This window comes from Lissotriton vulgaris, chromosome 5 (assembly GCF_964263255.1).
Source record: "Lissotriton vulgaris chromosome 5, aLisVul1.2, whole genome shotgun sequence".
In the NCBI taxonomy this organism is placed as follows: Eukaryota; Metazoa; Chordata; class Amphibia; order Caudata; family Salamandridae; genus Lissotriton; species Lissotriton vulgaris.
This window is the reverse complement of record NC_141693.1, coordinates 865,984-888,523: the sequence shown is the minus strand read 5'-3', so window position 1 is coordinate 888,523 and position 22,540 is coordinate 865,984. Positions and strand designations below refer to the sequence as shown.

The 22,540-nt window shown below is 43.9% G+C and overlaps 1 protein-coding gene across 1 annotated transcript in view; it reads left to right on the top strand.

Annotated features, from left to right (window-relative positions):
• Positions 1 to 22,540, top strand: part of PHF1 (PHD finger protein 1) — a 1,060,025-nt gene that overhangs the window by 801,131 nt on the left and 236,354 nt on the right. The window contains exons 11-12 of the mRNA XM_086920608.1: positions 662 to 823; positions 13,201 to 13,330. Coding sequence (XP_086776734.1) covers positions 662 to 823; positions 13,201 to 13,330 — 292 coding nt within the window. The remainder of the gene's footprint in view (positions 1 to 661; positions 824 to 13,200; positions 13,331 to 22,540) is intronic.

Here is a 22,540-nt window from a genome sequence, read left to right as displayed (position 1 = left end):
TACCCAAAGGCTAGCACCTGACTTGCACCGACTGTGTTTATGTTCTGTTCTGTTTTGCCCCATAATTAGCAGCTGTGATTTTGAAACAAGGTGCTGCAGACCACCGAACTGTACGCAGGCAAGTCGCACTGCAGGCGTACATGCCTGCAGCTGATCGAGCACTCTTTCAGCCACTGCCACCATCATATATCACTGAAACAGTGTCACATTGCTTCATCAGGTTTCTATAGTGATGTCAAAGTGTGACCCCCCCCCAATTTGACAAACTAACATCTCTATCCCCTGCTACTTGTAGGACCATTGTTCTTTTTGTGTTTGGCATGCACGTTGGACAAAGAGTTTTCATTGAAAAAACAAGTCCGCTTTACAGAAAGCAAAAAAGTGGTAGTTAAATACATCAAAAGTCCCAGTAATCCTACAAAAAGAACTTTGTGTTATGCGCATTGTGAAGGAAGAAACCAATGCTACATTTTCTTTCAAGAAGGTGCACCCCAATATTTTAAGGTGCTACGCCCCATACCATACTGTTTTTCTTAACTCTGACTCCTTAACAAGCAGCTTATGTCTAGTCATGGTTTCCTTGGTTCATTGAAGATTGATTTGCCTTCTACAGAAGTAGTTCTCGATTGTGTGTTAACTCCACATTATCATCACTCTGTAGGTTTATATCTGGCAAGGAAATAAAGAAAAAGAAGTGCCTCTTCGGCTTACACAGTCGTGTTCCGCCGCCAGTCCCACAACACCTACAAGAAGATGCCAGCCCTGAGTCAGTCACTGAGGACGATGAGGACCCGGAGGAATTTGCATCTCCGGCGTGCAGAAGGTTTGCAGATTCTTTTTTTAACAACAAGCCGTCCAGAGGTGCAAGTTGTTCAGTGTGTGTGTGTGTCTGTGTGCACTTGCGTGTGGGTGTTTGTGTGTCTGCATGTATGAGTGCCTGCACTTCTATTTAGCTCAGGGTATAGTCTGGAGATCGAAAACACAAGGAGATGATGTACGGAGCGCTGAAACTTTTCAAACACTCACCCCCTAGTCACAGATCTGGGTTGAATCTGTCATCGTTCTTTAGCTCACTTTGCCACCCCAGTTCAGACCCAGCTATATGCAAACCAATCTTGACCCTGTTCCTCATGAGGACAGTCCAGTCTGAACTGCCAAGCCAGGTCTTCCCTTGACTGGAAACAAGCATCCTGGGACCAGTTTCGGGGTAACAGTCCTCATCAGCTAGGCTGGCTTGAATTCAGTCATCACCAACCACAGGGGCAGCCCAACAAACCTGAACCAGGGACAGTCTGTATAAACACCTAACAATGGCTCAAGAGGCAAATTGCTTCAAATGTACAATATCAACGCATAAATCCAAATCCCAAACAAAAAAATTATGCAAAAATGTAAAAGAAGATGAGGAAGAAAAAGAAAACCCATATGCAAGAAACGATTTCTGAAAAATATATATCACAAATTTATTACAAATAATAAAAACAGTTAAGACATTCACGCTCAAGACAAAGTGCTGGTATACAAACAATACATATCACAGACCAGACAGGTGGCAAAGGAACACCATGTGCAAAATAAATGTGTCCTGGCCACATAAGCGTCGACGGCGTTTTGACCACTGTACAATTACACGGTCATCATGAGGACTCTGATTTCCCTTGAGCGTCACAAACAATTCTGTTTAAAAACACAGTCCAACCGTCTTTCATTTAGGTTGGTCCACGAAGAATTTCAAAGATTAAAACGACGAGTGTTGCTTCAACCCGTTCAGATTGGTATTTGGTTTCAAATTAGCCACATCTATCCTTAATGAATAGGAAAATAGAGTCTACAGCCAAGTGAACAAATCACCAAGATTCTTCCGCACAGCAATAGGCGAGCCTGTCCGTGTTGCCACTAAGAATTCAGGAAGTCACGGCGTGCTTGTACTCTGCTTCTTAAGTCCAATTTGGATATCCTCGTAGATCGGCTTGAATCCAGTGGCAAAGGGAGCAATGGACTCACATCTGGGCACACCCTGCAAACTTAGGGCGAACAAAGCAAACACAAGATGACGATGGACGGAGCATTGAAACATTTCAGATACTCATTCCCAGTCACAGATCTGGTTTGATTCCATCATCGTTCTTTAGCTAACCGTGCCACCGCAGTTCTGACCCAGCTATATCCAAATCAGTCTTGACCCTGTGCCTCATAAGAACAGTCCAGCCCGAACTGTGAAGCCAGGTCTTCCCTGTTCCGGAAACAAGCATCCTGGGATGGTGCGATCCACCTGCCTTATGTGGTACTACTGTGCTGAATGTGCTGCTGGAAAGAAACTGATTCCAGCAAGATCTATCCACTGGCAGCCGCTCCAACCCCTCATAACACCATGGGTGATTCTAAGAGGCGGAGTTGTGTCAGTACGCCAAGATGACGTGCCCTCTTTTAGACCCAGCAAGCTTCCTCCCCATAGTATTATAGCTGAAAATTTACAGAAAGCGTGTGCAGACCTACATGGTCGGGTTGGTGTGTTTCTGACCCCAGCTGTAGAGATGTAGTGTTTATTCAAAACCTGTGGAGACCTACACTCTGGAGATGTAAGGGTACTTTCTGTTTTGGCTTCTACATACTTCAGCATCAAAGTATTGTCATTGATAATCATGAATGTTAAATATCCACTCCTGTATATGGGGATCACAGAGGACTTCAATTTTACTCACATGAAAGTTGTAAGTGCACATCTGGCATTACCGAATGTAAATGAACACAAAATAGCCTATCAGAGGGTAAATGTTCCAACTTTTGTTTTTGTAGTGTTTGGATTTCCGATAAATAGAAAAAGCTACACAAATGCACACTCATCTTAAACCTAACCCTGCTGCTTAGAAAAACCAGATAAACATGAAAAAAGAGGAATACACTTTGGCATCAATGTAATCAGGACTGCAAATGTACACTGCTCTTTTGAATAAACAGCAATCTCCACATTACCGTGTATATAGTCGCCTCATAGTCATAGCGCCTCATAGTCAGTTTGTTATCTTGGCTCGTGATAGTATCTCAAAACACAGTGAGGGGTGTTTTTTTTGTCCTAGTCTGAGGGCTTTTCTTTCAGGTCTAGAGCAGAACCCAGTGAGGGGTGTTTTTTTGTCCTAGTCTGGGGGCTTTTCTTTCAGGTCTAGAGTTGTTCACATTTTGCACTTCTTTGTTAAGTCTGTGATGCTTTTCTGCCTATTTTTATGTTTTTGTTAGATGCAGTTGAATCCATTCTTTTTTTAAAGGGTATTAGTATGTCTCTTACTATTGAGAACTGTACCATTCAAGAAAGGGAAGGAAGGGCGGTCAATTATGACTTCTGTGAAGATACCTAGGATGTAGAACTAGGATTATAATTAGTAACTTCTCCATGTTCATAGGATCATTATTTCATTATTGATAGTGTAATCTGAAGCAAAGAACATTACACAAGGCGATCACCTCTCACTGAAGATAGTTTAGATAATGAACAGGCCAGTGAATGTAGAGATGATCCAACTGCTGGTGAGGAAATATTGATAACGAGATAGTGTAATTAATGTGGGAATTGGAAACTACTTAAGCAAGTAAAAATGGATGTGTTCTTGTCCCTACCCTACTCAAATTTAAAGCCACCTAAGGTTCTTGGGAAGAATGGGCAGTTAGACCGTACACACAAAAATTAAATGATTTGAGGCAGTCATCTTCAATAGTAAATGCTGCAAAACTGTTTTATTTATTGGCTTGAAGAATAGAGCTATCAATTCAGAAAGGACTAGATTAAGTTCTCATGGCAGAGAAGGTTCCTGAAGTGGACAGAAAAGCTATTGTAAATCCGATAGAAAATTGTTAATGGCTGTTAGGGCACAGAAAGTTCTCTGAGAAGGGCTGGTCCTGTGCTGCCCACCTTGCTGCTTAATAGGTAACAGCTACCTTGCTCAGGCCTGGTTCCCCCTTTACGCTCACTTTGGGCTCTGGTTGTCCCACATGGATCAGTCATTGATCAGCTGTGTTTTATCACAATACACATACTCTCTCCTTCAATGTCTTGTATCGCCTCAATGCAGGCTGCACACAAAACTCCTTCTAACTTTTATTTCTCAACTCCAGACAAGCTTTCATTCCGACTTTCAGCCATTCAACACTGAATAGCATTATGGTTATTGATGGTGAAATCCTCCAAAGTTCATGTCTTATACTTTCCCTCCGTTACTACGCTCACCTCTCTTTCCAGCATCATATTATATCCTACTGATCACTTGATTTTTGCCTCAACAGCTAGAGACCTTTGTGTTTTCTTCAGCTCATTTTTGAGATAGAAGCTTTCATCATATAGCCTCTGAAGCTTGCATTTAGTTACTTAAGAAACCCGTAAGAACCACAGACCTCATTAATTATTTTTTTAAACACTCATTAACTCTCTGGACTTCCATAGCCTTAACACCATCAGTAGTATTTGATCAGCCTCCCAAACTATTCTTTCTCCCTCTAGGCAACATTTACTACCCAAAAGGTATTTAAATCAATAAACAAAATGGTCCCTATCTACCTCTCTGATGCTATGCATCAACCTGAAACCTTAGTTCTGCCTATCACAACCTCTGACAACGACTAAACTACCTTGTGCTGTCTTTCGCTTGTAAGGCTCATCACAGCGTGACTTCCTACCACTTGCCATTCATTCCACCTGCTGACACAAAGTTCAAAATCACAGTGAAAGGATGTGTGCTGGGTACCCACCCACACTGATGTAAATATTTACTTAATCTGCCCCTTACATGTGTTTTATGTGTCTTTAGCTGGTAGTAGCCAGTGCCCTTGTGATGTTTTCCATGAGTTATAATATGGGCATTACTCCTGGGTCAATGCGGTACATCAATAGCACTAGTGATACTGCTTCATGAACGTGACATAGCTGCTGGAGCTTTACTGTAGAAAGTAACATCGCTCACAGGGGAAGAGGGCAGACTGTGACCAAACTCCCGACCCTGGAAAGACTGTGGTATTATTTAATGTACTCCATTTCAAATTATGACATCACTACATCAAACTGGCATCAGCCCTCGCACCCTTCTAGGAAACCGATGTCATTTTGACATTATGCCACAAACTCGAGATCAGTGTGTGGCATCACTCCAGTACTTTGAAGGCAGGCAGTGACGTTTCTCTGTGAACCTGAAATCAGTGGGTGACTTCACTCCCGGAGCTGGAGGTTGGACACATCCCTCTTGGAGCCATGCATTAGATTGACATTACGATTCAGAAAAGGGGGTGGTGATGGACAGAGTATCTGAATTAAGCAGAATACTACTACCCAGTCAGCAGATCAGAGCTTAATCCATCACCGTTTTTTAGCTCACTGCACCATCCCAGCTCAGAACCTGGCTACATGCAAATTAGTCTGTCCCTGGCCCAGTGCATCATGGGGACAGGGCAGACCAAACTACCAAGCCAATTCTTTTACTGGAAAGGAAACAAGCTTCCGGGGACCGGTTTCTGGCATTACAGCCGTCTTCGGCCCGGCTTGCTTGAATCCTGATGGTGCAGTGAGCAAGGGACTCTCATCTGAGCATACCCTTCCACGCTTGTGGTGGACAAATCGATTTAGAAAAGGGGGTCGTGATGGACAGAGTACCTGAATTAAGAAGAATACTACTACCCAGTCAGCAGATCAGGGCTTAATCCATCACCGTTTTTTAGCTCACTGCACCATCCCAGCTCAGAACCTGGCTACATGCAAATTAGTCTATCCCTGGCCCAGTGCATCATGGGGACAGGGCAGACCAAACTACCAAGCCAATTCTTTTACTGGAAAGGAAACAAGCTTCCGGGGACCGGTTTCTGGCATTACAGCCGTCTTCGGCCCGGCTTGCTTGAATCCCGATGGTGCAGTGAGCAAGGGACTCGCATCTGAGCATACCCTTCCAACCTAAGGGCAGCATGGAGGCTCTTTAAGGAATCCAAACAGGCAAAGTCAAGCCATCGCACACTTGACAGCTGGGTCTTTGAACAGGGCCTCACCAGACTACGTTCCATATGGCCAAGAAGTTCCTCAAAGGGTCTTATTGCTTCTATCAAATCAGGGTTGGATTCTAAGCATGTCAAGATCTGTCTGCTATTGGGCCAATATCAATGGGAAAAACCTTTCCTTATTGACCTTTTATTTTAGAATGAAGCCATTTTTCCTAATTCCTAATGATCAATAGCTTTGGGGGCCTTATTCTGTGATCTCTTACGTTTATCGTCCCAAATGATAAAACAACAAAGGGCAGCATGGCCACTGAGGCTAAGCGGTTAAACTTTCACTTGTAAAACTTGTTTGGATGAGACTTCTGATGCCAAAATGTAATCAATTGGGGAACCATTTTCTGAGCACCCAAACTTCTTTGTTAGTTGACCTGTATTTAGGTCTATCTTAATAATTATATTTAAATTCCTAATAGTGAGTAACCTATTAAGCTTATTACCATAACATTTATTGTTATAATAACTAATTAGGATCCAATCCCAATCATTAAAGCCTTCGCATAGCAGGGTCTGAAAAAAAGGGGATTTGTTCTGAAATTTTAAAACCTTTATTCTGAGAGTGTTGGCCAACATAGTTATTAGATCTCCTCTCGCTCGACCTGCCCTGGAGGGCGTCACTGGGGTTCGGAAGGAGCTATAGCAATCTAGTAAGATAGGGCCTGTTTCCCACTGCTCCTGAAAACACAAAATATCATAGTTTGCCACTATATTTACCCAATCAGGGTTTCTCAGTTTCTGCCTCATACCTGTAACATTCCAGGTAATGAAATTTAGCCTAAACATGCCCTCCTCCATCATCCTTACTTCTTTATATCTCCTAGGTACAGAGCAAATGTTTTTTGGCAACCCTCTGATTCAGTACCCAGTCAGTCATGCGTCTCTATTTCCTCCAGTGATGTGAACCATTTATTGGTCCTTATTTCAAATCTGGTAGGCTGTGTTATCCATGATGGGAGGGATCGAAGAGAAATATATCGATCAACCCCGTGTCTTGGGCGGTCATATTAATGCGCCTATAGTAAAAGCCCTGGGGCAATGTAAAAATGTGTGAGTCCAGAGACGGGGTGTTTGGTAGTATTCCCAACAAATTGCCCACTAATCTATAATCATTAAAGTTGATTACAATCCAATCTCCTCCCAATGATTTTGGGTAAAGACCCACCCAGTCCAGTCTCTGTGCCATTATTATAAAGTGTAAAATCGTTCTTGACTTGTCTGGTCAACCAATATAAAGCTTTTTCCATGAGCTGCTCTGTTGACTCAACCTGACCCCCTCTCATCTCCCGAACGTTTGCCAGAATTGGAAGGTAGGTACATGCTGCTGGGGGAAAAATCAAGGTTTGCTTCATAAATTCTTCTCACTCCCCTGGTGCCACTGTCCCTCCCTCTTCCCCCCCTTCTACTGTTTCTCCCCTTTTGCCATTCAGTATCATTTGTGTTCCTCCTACTACTGGGTAGGCCCTCTCCTGATGAGGTGCGACCACAGAGTGGGGTTTACTTATTCCCCACATTTGATATTAGGTGGATATTGGGATGTGGAGCCTCCTTCCCTTCGCTCCACTCTGAGCCGATGCTCAGTGATGGGTATTAATGTCCCGTTATCTTCTCTACATTCGATTTGTGCTGGCATTGTCGTGCCCATAGTAGGGTGTGCTTCCTGCTCCCCCAGACTCCTGTTTGGTCTTCTTATCTGTGAGCCCCCCTCATGTGTAATGGACCGTTTTGGTATTATAAGAGTGTTTAAACTTTCTTCAATTTTTGCTAATCTGCTTCTCAATCTTTGACATCGTTCATTAATAGGTATAATGTCCTTTGGGATGGCTTCTGAATTCGCTGCTTTGTGTGTCTTATTCACCCTTAGAGCTGGTTTATTCCGTAGTCCGGTCTGTTTTCTTCTTACTGGAGGTTCCGGGGAGAGGGTGGTGGGGGGGCGGGGGGGGGGAGTTTAAATCACCATCGCCAGGGTTTAAGTGCGGACTGCTTTGTCCTGTCTGTGATCTCTATCTTCCTGTTTACATTAAGGAATTTGATTGTTCTGCTGACTGAACAGTTCCATGAGTATCACTACATGGTCTCACCTCCTCTAGGGATAGACAACGCTATGTTAGTTCTATTTCCTTTGTTAGTACGCTGGCAGCCCTTGTCAAGGACGAGTCCAGGGTAGTAATTGTGGCGTCTAGTTGTTTGGGTTTTCTTTTGTCCATGAGCCTCTCACGGTTCCTCTGTACACTGGAACCATCAGCTTAGAGGGTTGGCCTGGCCCAGCCTCCTAGGGTGATGCAGTCATGGATGGGCCTGCCCTCAGCCTGGGCGCGTCCCGTAGGCTCCTGTCCACGCGTAAGAGGGCGTGGTGGGAGGCAATTGAAGCAGAGGATGCTGGTTTTTGGAGATCCCTCTGTGATTCAGACCTCCGGGTGTGGGTTCACAGGTTCCAGCAGCGGGCTTGCGTCTTGCTTAAGAGAGCGTAGTGGAAAGGACTTGAAGCAGAGGATGCTGGTTGTTGGAGATCCCTCTGTGGTTCAGACCTCCCAGCGTGGGTTCACAGTATTCAGCAGAGGCTATGAGTCAAGAAATTTACCATGATTCACACCCAGAAGTCAGAATGCACATTGAGTTAAAATGTGTGTACTGTAGACATTACTACGATATTAAGTATCCCAGGCGCTTTGTTGGTCACCTCATGAAGGAGACAACGTCCTCTGTTGGAGACTCTTTATGGTTTAAACCTTCTAGAACCCTGGCCAAGTAAGCGCTCATATTGATGTTGAGGAAGAAGTTGTTTCCTCTTTTGGACTGTATTGCCTAGATCGAAGTTGGATTGCGAGGGCGGAGCTTCTTTTTCTGTTTAGATTTGTTCTCTGTTAATGTTTAAGCATCCTTTTCTTGTCCTGAGTATGGTACGGGGGGTGCAGGAGGCACTGTTGGAACTGGAGTAGGCTCAGTAGCTGGTATGACAGGTATTTGCAGCATTGCGTGGACAGCAGGTATTGATGTCAGGATATTGAGCATTGATAGGGCAATGCAGTTTCCAACATGAATGAATCTTCCTGATCGCTGGGTTGCTGAGAGCCATCCAGTGCTATTGGTAAAGTCTGAGGTTGATGGAGGGACATTAATGAATCGTCATTTGAAACTCTATCTCTTCCACTGGATGTTGAAGGAGTTTAGTACTCTTGTTGACTTTGACACCCTTAACTTCAAAACTTTATCCTAATTGATTGATTGATTGATTATAGTGCTTATATCGCGCATACTGTCACCCTACCAGTATCCTGGCGCTTCAGACTAGGAAGAATTGACCAGAATGGAGAAGGTCAGAGCAGAAAGGCAGGGGAAAAAAAGGTTAAACCCCAGAAAAGAGCCAGGTTTTAAGACTCCTACAAAACTCAAGTCAAAGAATCAATTTGTCTGAGGTTCTGGGGTAGCTTGTTCCATAGGCGGGCACCAGCCACATTAAATGCCCTCCCTCACGACCTAGAGCATTTGAACCTGGGAACTGTCAATAGGATGGCAGTAGAGGAGCGAAGCTGCCTCTTGGGCTGGTACCATGTAAATTTTTCCTGCAGTGGAACTGGACCCAGCTCGTGCACTGCTCTAAATACCAGGCAGAGTGACTTAAAGTGGACCCTCTCCTTAATAGGCAGCCAATGTAGGTCTCTCAGGGCCAAGGTGGTGGATGAACACCGCTGCCTATTAAGCACCAGTTTTGCTGCTGCAGACTGGACTCTCTGCAATCCCTGAATGATGTATTGTGAAGCCCCAAATACAGGGAATTGCAGTAATCCAGCCTGTTTATCACTGTGCTTCTTACCACCAAGGAGCTTGACTCTTTTGGTAGTAGTGGGAGTATCTTACGTAACATGCGCATTAAGAAGAAGCACGCGCTGGCGGTCTTGTTTGCCTGTGACTCCATCTGGAGATTATCGTCAATCAGAACCCCCCGATTGCGTACCTTGCTGACCAGAGTTAGAGGTTTCTCCACAGGAGTGACTTTAAACTCAAATGGTAGATGTTTAGACATCCTGACAGAGGAACAGTACACCACCTCAGTCTTCCCACCGTTAAGTTGTAGGGAGTTTCTTCTGAGCCAGTCAGCTGACCGACGCATACATTGCTGGAACATGTCCAGAGATGCTGCATGTTCTCCTTCTAAGGAGAATGCCAATTGTGTATCGTCGGCATAATTGACTAGGCTGACTCCAAAGAATTTAATAATGGGGAGCAGGGGCTGCAGATATACATTAAAAAGAATAGGACTGATCGCAGAGCCCTGTGGCACCCCATAAACTACCGGGGATTTGCTGGAGGAAAACAGTGCCAAGGTTACTACCTGCTGTCTCCCTGCTAGATAGGACTGAAGCCATTACAATGCCCGTCCTTTCACTCCTATCTTTTTAAGTCTCTCCACTAAGATGGGGTGGCTCACCGTGTCGAATGCGGCCGACATATCAAGAAGCACTAAAACAGTGGCATTCTCGTTGTCGGCTCGCATGCACAAGTTATCCAGCATGGTGGCCAAAGCCGTCTCAGTCCCATGGCATGGGCGGAACCCGAATTGGTCTCTATCAAGCAAGTGATTATCCTCCAAAAAGCCTGATAGTGTCCTACTAACTGCTTTTTCCAAGATTTTAACCGGATATGGCAGGAGAGAGATGGGTCTAAAACTTGCCAGCATTGACGGGTCCAGGGAGGGCTTTTTAATCAGTGGAGTCACCACCGTTTGATTCCAGCATTCCAGCACATGGTGTTGAGTAATCTGTTAGAAAGTCTAGATGTCTAATGCTTGACTATCGACTGAAAGTGAGAACACCAGTTAAGCCATGAATGACTGGTGGTGCAAACTAAGTCACCCTTGGGGCTATTCAGAAGTCTGACTGCTTTCTTGCCCTCTTGGAGTTGATGGATTGCAAGGCAAAGTGAGTAACTGCCCCCTGCTGTGTCTTGCAGCGAACTCTTTTACTTCTTTATCGCATGAAAGTCCGGATGGTAGACAACTCATAATTTGTGCTCTTTCATCAGGGGTTCTTTGCCCCTTGTCCCATGCCAAGAAATGACACATCATAGCTCAGAATGCAAGGTGAAAAGTGAACCTTTTATAGAAAAAGTGGAGAAAGAGCAATTATCATAAAACTTAGGCAGAATTGTAGTAGGCCTCTGTAATATGGAAAAACCTCCATTTGAAGCAAAAATAGCCTTACAAAGGCAGCAGTGTTAAAATGATTTTCTCTTCAGGAGATGGAAAAAAACACAAATATCTCTCTCACTCTGTACTGTATGATGTGAAGGCTGGCAGCTTCTGGAATTCTTAAATTTACCATGTCAGTTGGGGCAGAGTGCACAAAGCCCATTAGAGGCAAAATTTCTCCTTTAGAAGTTGGCCAACTTTTTTTTAAATTTCATGTATTTTTCATAAGGAAATTGTTGTTAAAAATATTCTAGGCATGCATTGCAAAGAGCTAGAATTACAGGCAACTTTCTTTTTTTTCTCCTGCTTCCACCATACCTTTTCTCATATCAGGGACTTCGGCTTTGACTTATTGCCCCAAACGTGAGTTTACCTGGTAGGTGCCCGGAGCTAAATGCTTTTATTGTTTCCTGGTTGGCTTTAGGATAACATCACCACAAGAGTAAAACTCTGCACTGGTCAAATGCAGGCTACATGTTTCCACTGCTTCCTTTGGTATTGGATGGGCCTGTATCAGAGGTTTTCTCTTAGTTGCTCGGGCTGTGAGAATATGTCCTTAGCAGTCGGAATGTGGTGCTGAGGACATGACCTCATCTTCCTTTGTGTTAAAGGTTTCAAAGCCCTTCTTCTGATTAGACTGCAAGAACAGTAGATATCCTTGTGGTACATAGCTGCTAATGCTACTGGTCTGGAAACTGATATAAAAACATGAAGGTAGAAGCTTGAGTAGAGTTCTGTAGAATAGCTTTCCTATTAGGATATTTTTACTCAGTGCAGGGAATAAAATGGCAGCAAGGCACTTATCTGGCGGGCTGTAAGGTGATGTCAGAGAGCATGATAGTTTTCACAAAATCTTCACAGAGGCAGAGTGGTGGCCAGAGTGGGGATTTCATGGAGCTGAGAGACAGCATCCCCACTTTTCTGTTTACCAGACTGAGTTAACTTGAGTTTGCTTGCCTAGGAAACCTGTCAATGTTAATAAACCTAGAGCTTGCTTGCATCTAGTGGTGAATGTAGCAGGCCGCACAGTCCAAGGGCAGCTTTGTGTTTTACAATTTTTTATTTAGTCGTTAGCCTTGACATTTCAGGATCCTCAGAAGGTCAGTAAAGGAGATGACTACTCACAGAACCAGCCTCAATTTCTGTGATGGTCTTTCACCCTGTCTGAATCAGTCACAAAGTTGAAAATCCAGCATACAGGGACCTGTTTCAAAGGCATTAAGTCATTGTTCCCTTTTTCATTATGAGTTATTGGCCAAAATATTTACTGCAATTACAACAGGCCAGACACGTTTTTTGCAAATGTCCTTTCTCCCTTGTTCTTTGCCTATGCTATTATATGGTGTTAAAATACTTATGTTTCAACAGAGCCAGGACACTTAAATAGAGGAATATGCAGACATGAGTGTTAGCAGTCAAAGTGGTGTGATGGGGAACAGAGAAAATGAAGCTGTGCTGTTTAAGGGCAAAGCTGTCTGGGCCTGGATGTGTATTGACTGAGTGAGTGATCATTTCAATTAAACGGGATATATCCAGTTAGGCATTCAAGCAGTGACGATGAGCTGGAAGAAGGAAGGATTAATGGCTTGTTCACTAAGCTACTGGTTTGAAATGGTGACTAGAACTGGACAGATGTTTATCTTTCTTGAGATAACGTGATGCACATTGGCTTTATTTACAATTCCAGGTAGTTATCAGAACTTTACACCTGCTGAGGACAATGGCCTTGAGGAGTTACTCAGTATGATCTTTGGCTTTGTGGTTTATTTTGGGTGCATCCAAGTCCTCAGACCTTGTGAAAAGTACTAAAAATTATTTCTTACTTGAGAAAGGATTCTATTGGGTCCATCCTTATATGCCTTCTCTAGTCATGCTTACATACACACATTTTACCCCGGACAATGTCCTGTGTTGCATTCTTCCCTAGAATCTAAGAAAGGTTTAGCTCCCTTCCCCCCTGAGTGCTGTTCAGATAAAGAGATCTCTTGCAGTTCTTTTTCAGGGCAGGGTGGGGGCAGAGAGCACAAACGACTGAGGAGCAGGAAGCAGAAACCTACGGCACAGAGTATGGAGCTGAGGAGCAGGAAGGAGAGACTGCGACTGGAGAGAGCTGTTACAAAGGTACCAATGTGTGGGGTGGGGCAGATTTAGTTACAAAAATGTGCCTAACAAATGTGTAATCTTTACTGATGCAGTTCAGTTAAGTCTTTTTTTACAATGTTTATTGAAAGGTCTCTTAGGAGATAAAGATTCAAAAAGAGATCAAAATCCTACAGAATGGAACCCATGTTTTAGGGGAGGTAGTGGGTATGAGAATAAATAGATGCAAAGTGTCTACTCCACAATGGAATAGGTTGATAAAGTAGAGGAAAAGATTTGTACGAGCAGGCTTATAAAGAAGATGAGGGAATTGCCGGTTCTGTATGGTGAGTGAGGGTAGTTAACACTTGGATACTGCATACTGAAGAAGAGGAGTCATTGCCTGGAGCAGAGGAAGGGCAGATGATAGTACTATATGATTGCAAAGGGAAGTAATTGTTTGGTGATGATCGAGGGAAAACAGTGAAAATGTCTTCATGAGTAAATTCATCTTTGTGAGCTGGTTTATTAGCAAAGATATTGCAGTCAAATAATCAATGCAAATATCATTGATTTGTAATGGTAAAATAAGTCATTCATTTTAGATGGCTGATAATGGAAACACATGTTTGTGGGTGGAAGACAGAAAGAAAGCAGTCACATTTTGTGGGATGGAGACACCTATTTTGATAATTATAGACTAAATGTAATGGTTGAACATGGTAGATACAGAAGGTATTAGTCAGGAGGGACTGAGTAAAGGGTTTCTGTTCATTAATGTTTCTAAGGAAAATCATTTCAAAGATAGTAAATGGGTGAATCATCGGTTTGGGATACATGAAAAAGGAATCATTAGTTGGACGCTGTAGATTATGGAGTCTTTTTGGAAACTTCGTGAGGGAATTCCTTGTTTCGAGATGGTTAATTTGAAAGTCATTGATGAGAGGTAGGTAATGCTGAAGTCATTAGAAGAAGAACATTTAAAAGTCATCACATGGAGTTGGTTAATGGGGAAATTTATCAGTTGAAGACCTTTGGAGATGGAAGCCATTGTAGGAAGTGAATGATGTGGAAAGTCACAGGTTGTAGATTAATGAATGTGAGTAGTATTTGTTGTAGATCACACACTGTGACTCTCATGCTATCTAGTGTTGGGTTTAGAATAGTTTGCAGCATATGCAGATGTAGATCATGTCATTTTCACATTCATGCCATCTAGTGTTAGACACGGAACAATACAAGTTGTTTTTCATTGAAAAAGGAAGTTAATTTTGAGGTGATATGTTATCTCACCTTAAAAACACAAGGAGCACACTTCACCTCATATTAATTTGTTGTCATCGGAGTCAGATGTATTTTGACTGTTGTGCTGCTATTGTGCATCAGTTCACCACTTTTACTCCCGAGAACTGGGAGAAGAGAACTTCTAGCATTGAAAATTACTGGATAATTTGTGATTGCCTAAGAACCAACTGATCTGGAAAGTCGGTTACAATTTCGTATCAGAGTCAAAATTAGTTATATACGTCTTTGCGGAGAGTGAAAATTTCTTCAATCCAAGCCCTTATTAACAACAGGAGGACACTCAGCCTCATACCCCATTGCAAACATATGCAGGGCACAAGAAAATTTACATTGACCAAATTGCAGGTATGACTCCTTTAAATTCACTTTTGATAAGGCCATATATGAAGGGTTCAGGGCGAAAGCCCTGATCCCAATCCCAAATAAATGGAAAACAGATGTAATCAAATCTTCTGGTGGACACTACGTGCTGCAGATTCCTTAATTTTAAGGTAGTCCCAGGACCCTGGCTGGATCTGGAGAAATGTACCAGAAATGCAATTGTGAACCAATGCCATCTAGCCCTAAGGTGACTCCATACCACCCCGGAAGTGATGGAACAGCGTCGCATACTGAGCAACACAGGCAAGTTGAAGTCAGTTCCTTTCAAAAAGCTCTTCAACACCTCATCAGTGGGAGCAAGCGGCATATATTTGCAAACCTCTTTCCCTCTTCTATCCCTCCACTATCTTTCTCATAGGAAATTTCTGACTAACATATCCACCACTCAAATTACTTTCATATTTCACTATACTAAGTCACCACTAATCCTTTATGGGTTCTGGAGTTGGTTGCTACTCGCCAAAAAAGCGTTTCAACAACTCATCAGAGATAGCAAGCATTCAAAAATGCAAACCTTTTTCCATCTTCTGTCCCTCCACTATCCTTCTCAATCCAAACAACTGATTAACATATCCACCACTCTAATTACTTTCATATTTCACTATACTAATTCACCACTAATTCTTTATGGGTTCTGAAGTAGTAGATTACTCAACGAAAAAGTGCTTCAATGCCTGATCAGGGGTAGTAAGTGCTATATAAATACAATTACAAATACAATTTTTCCCCAGACCCTCTGATGTGGATATGAAGTACTGCTCTCAACTCTCATAGGAAGTACTGGCGCCAGTCACCAACCCTTAACCAACGCATGCCCGTTTGAGGCTTACGTCATGCTATGAGATAAGAAGAGATCAGCCAGTTATTAGGCAGGCAGATTCTCGCCCTCATCCTCAACACCAGTATTATCAGAGGCTTGAGGCTCTCTTTAGTTTGAATTCTTATACTGTTCAGGACATTACTACTTTTCCTTTGTACACTGATTATGAGGAGGGGTAGTAGTTTACTCGTCCTTCATTACACTGATTAATAATGGCTTATATTTGAACCTAAAACATGCCTTTGCGCTATAAATCTTTCCTGATACAGAAAGAGACTTGACGCCGTGGTCGCCAATGGAAGAAAGTGCCCCTTTCCCAGTTGTGTTATGAAGGGCAGCAGAAGTCTCAGACTTGCAAGTGTCTATTATTGTGATGTAAATAAAAGACATAATGGTATATTGTCTGAATAGATTGTCAACAAATGCTTTTACACAGTGAGAACCTTAATTAATCAGTGGTATGTTAGTTTACTCCAGTATTGGAGCTTTCATAGATTTATATGCCTGAATCATTCCCTGTCATCGAGACAGGAGTCTCCGGTATATAAAAAAGCAATGCCTAGTTGGATAGCAAACTGAAAAGTGCTGGTTAAGCGTCGTGCAGGTCTTGAAGATAGCCGGCCCCACGGGTCTCGTCGCACCCATTAATCTCAGCTGGGCTGATGATGCAGGTAGAGGTCAGAGATGGCAGGGAATCCGGGTCTCGTCGAGCTGGTCAGTCTTGATCCGGAGGATGGACGTGCAGCAAACCGCAAGCGCTTAGATGGTGCCTGCTGGTGTAGGGTGGCTTCTCCTTAGCCACAAGGGAGAGTCTTCAGAGAATGACAAGATTTCCTTTCGTGGAAAGTAGTTCAAGTTTCAAGATTATCCAATTTGGGAAGGGTGCCCGCTCCTACCTTTATTCTAAGAAAAGGGGCTGGCACGCGACTAGGTCCTGCCCATGGGTGGGACCAGGAGGGGGGTGGTTACACCCCTCTCCTTTGTCCGGTCTCTCCCCAGCTCAGGGGCTGGTGTGCCCCTGGAACTGGTTTGAGCCGGCATATGCACAGTGAGCACCGGGGTGCCACTTGCAGTCACCTTCCTCTCAGCCCTGCCTACCTGGGATACACAAAATCCTGTCTGGGATGGTGCTGGCACCGCCCCTGACAGGAAACCCTTTGTCCAGTCCTCCCTCGCTGGAAGGACTCCCAGCAGCAGGAGGTCAGACTCATGTCTCAGTGGCAGCATCCATTTTGTGGAGCTGAGGCTGTGTTTGACTTTAACCGGGGTTACAGCTACCAACATGTCTTCTCCCTCTAGAGGGGTGGAAGGCTACCCCCGTCGCCAGAACTGGCGAGGGGGTAGTATTCCAAAGCGTATGACACCTTACACAACATGTTTAGATAATGTCAGACCAAAGTTACCATAACCGCGAGGATTATAAGGCTCTTAAAAGTATATGGTCTGACGCTATCATGGAAACGGCTAAGGGATAGATCCCGAAGGCCGCAGACAGGCTCAGCTCATGCCAGAGCACCATCCAATTCCAAGCACTCTGCCTTCAGGATTGTTAAGGCCTGCCATAGGAGTGACTGATAGGAGATCTGTGTGCCCATTTTAGGTTTAGATATAGGTATACTATATCTAAAGCAAGGGTGATTACACCACCTTGCCCCAGCTGTCATGTAGCCAGTTGTGTCAGATTTGGATGGCCAGCCAGGGGTGGCATAATACATGCTGCAGCCCCTGGTAGGCCCTGGGTACACCTAGGCCCTGGGTACCTAAGGTACACTGTACAGGGACTGATAAGGTGACTCAGTATCCAATTGGGTATGCACCTAAGGTACATGGAATCTATTTTACAGAGAGAGCAGTGGGCCTGGGGTCCTGAATAGCAGGGCCCCAGGTCAACTAAGTCGAAAAACCAGCAAAACACCAGGCAAAAAGTTGGGGGCAACCATAGTCAGATATCCACCTTCCTACAGACTGCAGAGGCGATTTACTGAAAATATAGCTCTGATTATTATGCCATTATAGGGATATGTATTGATTATAGCCGTATAGGGGCATAAGGTCACAATATTGATCGGGTTCCTAGATAAAACACATCACACACTCCACAGTTTTATGTCCATCAATTACTAAAAACTTAAGCAATAAAGATGCACGTGTATTCCAACCCACCCCAAAATACATTTTGCATTTGAAATGGTGTATACGAAATACATGAAAATGATAATAGGTACAGTACGTTTTAAGCAGCATGGTCATTCAGAAAAATTGCTTATGTATATCAACTGAATGATTTGCGAAAAATTACACATGAAACGTCTCTTAATACAGAAAAGAAGGGCGAGACTATTTCATCACATATAAATACAGTTGCTGTAAAATGTGCTAGAGGCTGAGATAATATTTTGTCTCTAGATCTACTAAAAATAGAAGCTCTGTGTTTTATGAATAGTTCTACTTTAAGCAAAGTACGTGTGCCAGAAAAAAGGTAAATATTTTGCAATTTTGGAAAAAATAATTTCAGGATGAGCGGGGGAAAAATAGTTCCAAACGTTTTTTCAGTAGCTCTTGTTTATCAGAGCCGAAGGCCGAATTCAGAGTTCATGGGAACGCTGTGTGCCGGATTGTTTTCCAAAAAGTTATTGTTTCTGTTCAGGGGAGAACATCATTTCAGACAGATTCGCAAAAAATCGGTCTACATATTCAGGTGACAGTTCGACCAAGTTTGATAATGCTGTAACCTGACAGTCGTGAGAATGATTGCTATCATCGATTTCAGGATCAGCAATGCTCACAGAGGGTCGTAACTGGGGGATGTTGCTTTCATTTCATTTCTTGCTTCACTGCCACCACCTAATTGTAGCGCAGGAGTCTCAACGAATGCCGTCATCAGGATTGGTAACCGCTGGGGACAACACGATGCATGAGCCGTTACAGGACTTAGCAAAGTATCGATATCCATTGGTACTGCTGATTGTAGTGCAAGACAGGTGTCTAACACGCATTCCTCTCCGCATAGCATACATCGAAGCACAGGTAAGGTGCAGGTCTGCCATATAGGTCTGAATGAAAGAAACCAGGTCATATTCAGATCTCTTAGCCGGGCTAGTCCAAGGACTTTAGTTATGCGGTCCCGGTAGCGTATTGCTAGGATAGTTTCTTCTTTCCTTGCCGGAGTCATATCTGCGTTTTGGCCTGCCATATCGGAGCAGGAGGGTCAAAAATAAAATCCCTGCTACGAGTCCCAAAAGTAGTGGTAGGCCGCCAAAGACCGAATGGCCAAAATTGGGAAAGATGCCCAGGACTGCTTCGAAGGGTGTTAACAGTCCCGAAAAGATTGTCTTAAATATATACGAGATACCACTGGCATCTGACATATTTAGGATTTGGCTTAACATTTCTACGAAATGCACGGGGCAATTTGTTGATAAAAGTGTATGTATCTCTGCAGTTGTCCTTGCAACTTGGAGATCATACGTCTCTTTTGATGACGTGATGGGCACTGTTGTCTGTAAAAGCACAGACTTCATTCTGCTTAAAGTATCAATTTGTATAGAAGAGATATTCAAAGGAGGCCAAATCTGAGCCTCTGAGTCTCCAGGGCCATTTGGATACAATGCTTGCATACAGCAAGTGACCATGGAACTGACGCTCTCCCTAGCACCAAGCCACAGCAGCTGTGGTCCGTTATTAGAATGTAACTCCCGTTAGAAAGTTGTCTAAAGAATGGCTCTATCTGTGTTGCAGGTGTGCCGTGCTGGTGGCATGAAAGGTTATTTGAAGTCCCCTCACAGGCCCCATGTAAATTAATACCTTGGCACAAGAGTATACCGCTTAGTGAATGCTTACACTCATTACCACTAAGAAATACATTTTTGTTATTGTCACTTTAACATGTGTATAAGGTAATTACCATGTTGACTTAATGTATCTGTTACCCAACCTTTCATACTGGCCTGCTGGTATATACTCTTGGCAATTTTTAAATTGGAAAGTCGTTATCGGAATTGTGATTATTCCGTGTATTATCCATTCAATGACTGGTCTTTCTGACATTGTCAATGATAATCTCTCAAGTTTTTCAATCCTCAGGATTGTATAGTCTGCTCCTTTCTGTGCCAAACTGATTTGTTTATCAGTAAGGTTAAAGATAGAGAACAATGACGTTGTGTTGATTAAACGCCATGGCACATAGCCTGAACACAGGTTTTGCAACGTCCAGCCTAGCTGTACAATAGAACGTAATTGGGACTGGCCATGTTGTAACATTAGCAAGTCCTGGTCTATTATATCGATAGCAGATGATACAATATTGTCCAGTGAATATATTCTGGAGGACAGAGTCATTAACCCATTGTCCACCACAGAAAGTGATTTTTCCAAATGAATACGATTGATTTCTCGTATTTTCTCTGCTGTCTCAATTTGAGGTACTTTCCATGCCTCGTTGTAAGCAGCGTATATACTGGCCGCTATGAAACGTTTTTGACGCTGTTTGCGTGGTCCCATTATGAAATCGCGCAAGTCAGCACCATCTTTAAATAAAGTAAGGTGTTGCTTAATTTCTGCCAGTGTGGATGTTTGTAGCCATTCAAGGCATAGTTTCCCTACACTGTATGTTGTCTCTGGGAGTATCTAGGGTCTGGTCTGGTCATTTTTAACCCCTGTATTTTGTTCAGGAATCTATCTTGACAGTTATTTGTGTCTGTAGGCCAGATTAACCACTTTTTCCAATAAGGATGTGTTCTGTTTTCATGTAAAATTTGGGATACGTCTACCTCAATATCTGTGGTTGCATTATCAGGTATTGGCTTTGGAATTGACGGTTTGTTAAGGTCTTTAATCTTGGCTAGGCCAAGACAGGTCGTTTGTTGAATTGTGTCATTCAAGAACATTATTTGTTCTGCGATCATGCAGGCTCGAAATAATGCTTCTAAGCCTTGTACCTGCCAATCTTTTGTACCCCAGATGGTTTTTGTTTCAATGTTGTTTTTCCAGAAATCAAAACCAAATGTAATCATTTTTTCATAAAATGCTTCTGAATATATCCATTTAGTATTTGTCAGCATGGTTTTTGTCCCTGTTTTATCTAATAGTTTATAATAAAATGTCTCTGCATCACTTGTGTTAAACCCTGAGAAGTATTGGAATTTCTCATAGAATGTTTTTGAACTGCTTTTAGGCGGAGTAGCACAATGTTCCCATTGGTTATATTTAAAAACATTTCTAGGTTGAGTAGATTTATGCAAATAGTGGTCTGCATAATGGGTAAAACAATACATCTGTTCATAATTCGATGAACCTTGCAAATAATCATGTTCTGTAAATTTTGCTGACAAAACTAAATCTGGCATCATATTATTTATGCTTTCAAAGTCCCAATCATCAGAGAATGTACTTGATTTTACAAAGTCACTTAATGAAACATTAAACTGATGAGGATAGGGGGGTGTGGCCAACAGCATGGCCGGTTAGGACGTGCCACAGCGGAGCTCCTGCCGAGCTGCCTCAAGATCCGACAACATTACCAATCTGTACCGTCCAATCTGCAGGTGTCCTACACCAGCGGAGGGCAAGAAACATGCAATATATTGGCGCTCAGAGCGGAAAAATCACTCCGAAACCATCCGCTTGTGCGCCTGACTGCATCAAGATGGCGGCCGCCGGCGCCCGAGCGAAGTAAAGGCTGGAGCTTGGCCCCACTGCTCGGACCTGCGGAAGGTAGGCGGCGATACTGTGAGCCTGTACACCCTGGACTGGCGCTTGCATCAGCCTCCCATTCCCGGCGGAGAGCAGTCACCGCAGAGCGACCTGCACCAAGATGGCGCCCGGAGTAGTGAGGGATCGCCGGCGGCGCTGAGAGCCGCTATCCGGTCCCCCGACTTCCTGGCACAAGGAATCCGGCGGTGGACCCGGTGGGGCGCTGCAGCAGTCTGAGGGCCGCGTTGTGAGCCGCCCCTTCACAGACGGCGGGAACACCCGGGGAACGGAGGACTGGCCCCGCCCACGACATTGAGACCCGGCTTGCAGGACGGTGGGGTGCTGTCGAGTCGCACCGTGGTTTGGACCCCTGTGGAGAGGCAGGGTGAGTGCAGAGGCGCGGCAGGCGCCGTTTCACTTGCGATGACATACAGGAGTCCAGGGCGACACTGGAGATCAAGATTGGTGAGGTGGGCTCGGAAGTGACGCTCCTGCGACAGGACTTTCGGAATTTATCGGACCGGGTCACCAGCGCGGAGACCTGGATGGGTGAGGCGGAAGACTCTATCACAACCCTGCAAAAAGACATGGCGGATCTCCAGGCCTCACATCGCCAACTCCTCTGGAAAGGGGAAGACGCCGAAAACAGGGCCCGCTGTAACAACCTGCGCTTTGTAGGATTTAGAGAAGGGTGCGAGAAGTCTGACATGGTGTCCTTTCTGCAAGCGAGGTTGATGGATACATTCCCGGCGGCGCAATTCTCGCCCTGTTTCATAATAGAGAGGGCACACAGGGCCCTCCTTGCCAAACCGCCAACAGGGGCAAGACCACGTCCGATCATTGCACACTTCTTAAACTTTGCCGACAGGGACTTGATTTTGAGAGAGGCAAGGAAACTGGGAGAGATCCGGTTTGAAAATACACACATCATGATTTTCCTGGACTATAGCCAGGAGGTACAGAAGCAGAGGCGATCCTTCGATGCAGTGAAGGCGAAACTAAGAGACCTGAAAATCGCCTACATGCTACTGTTCCCGGCGAAACCTAAGATGCTC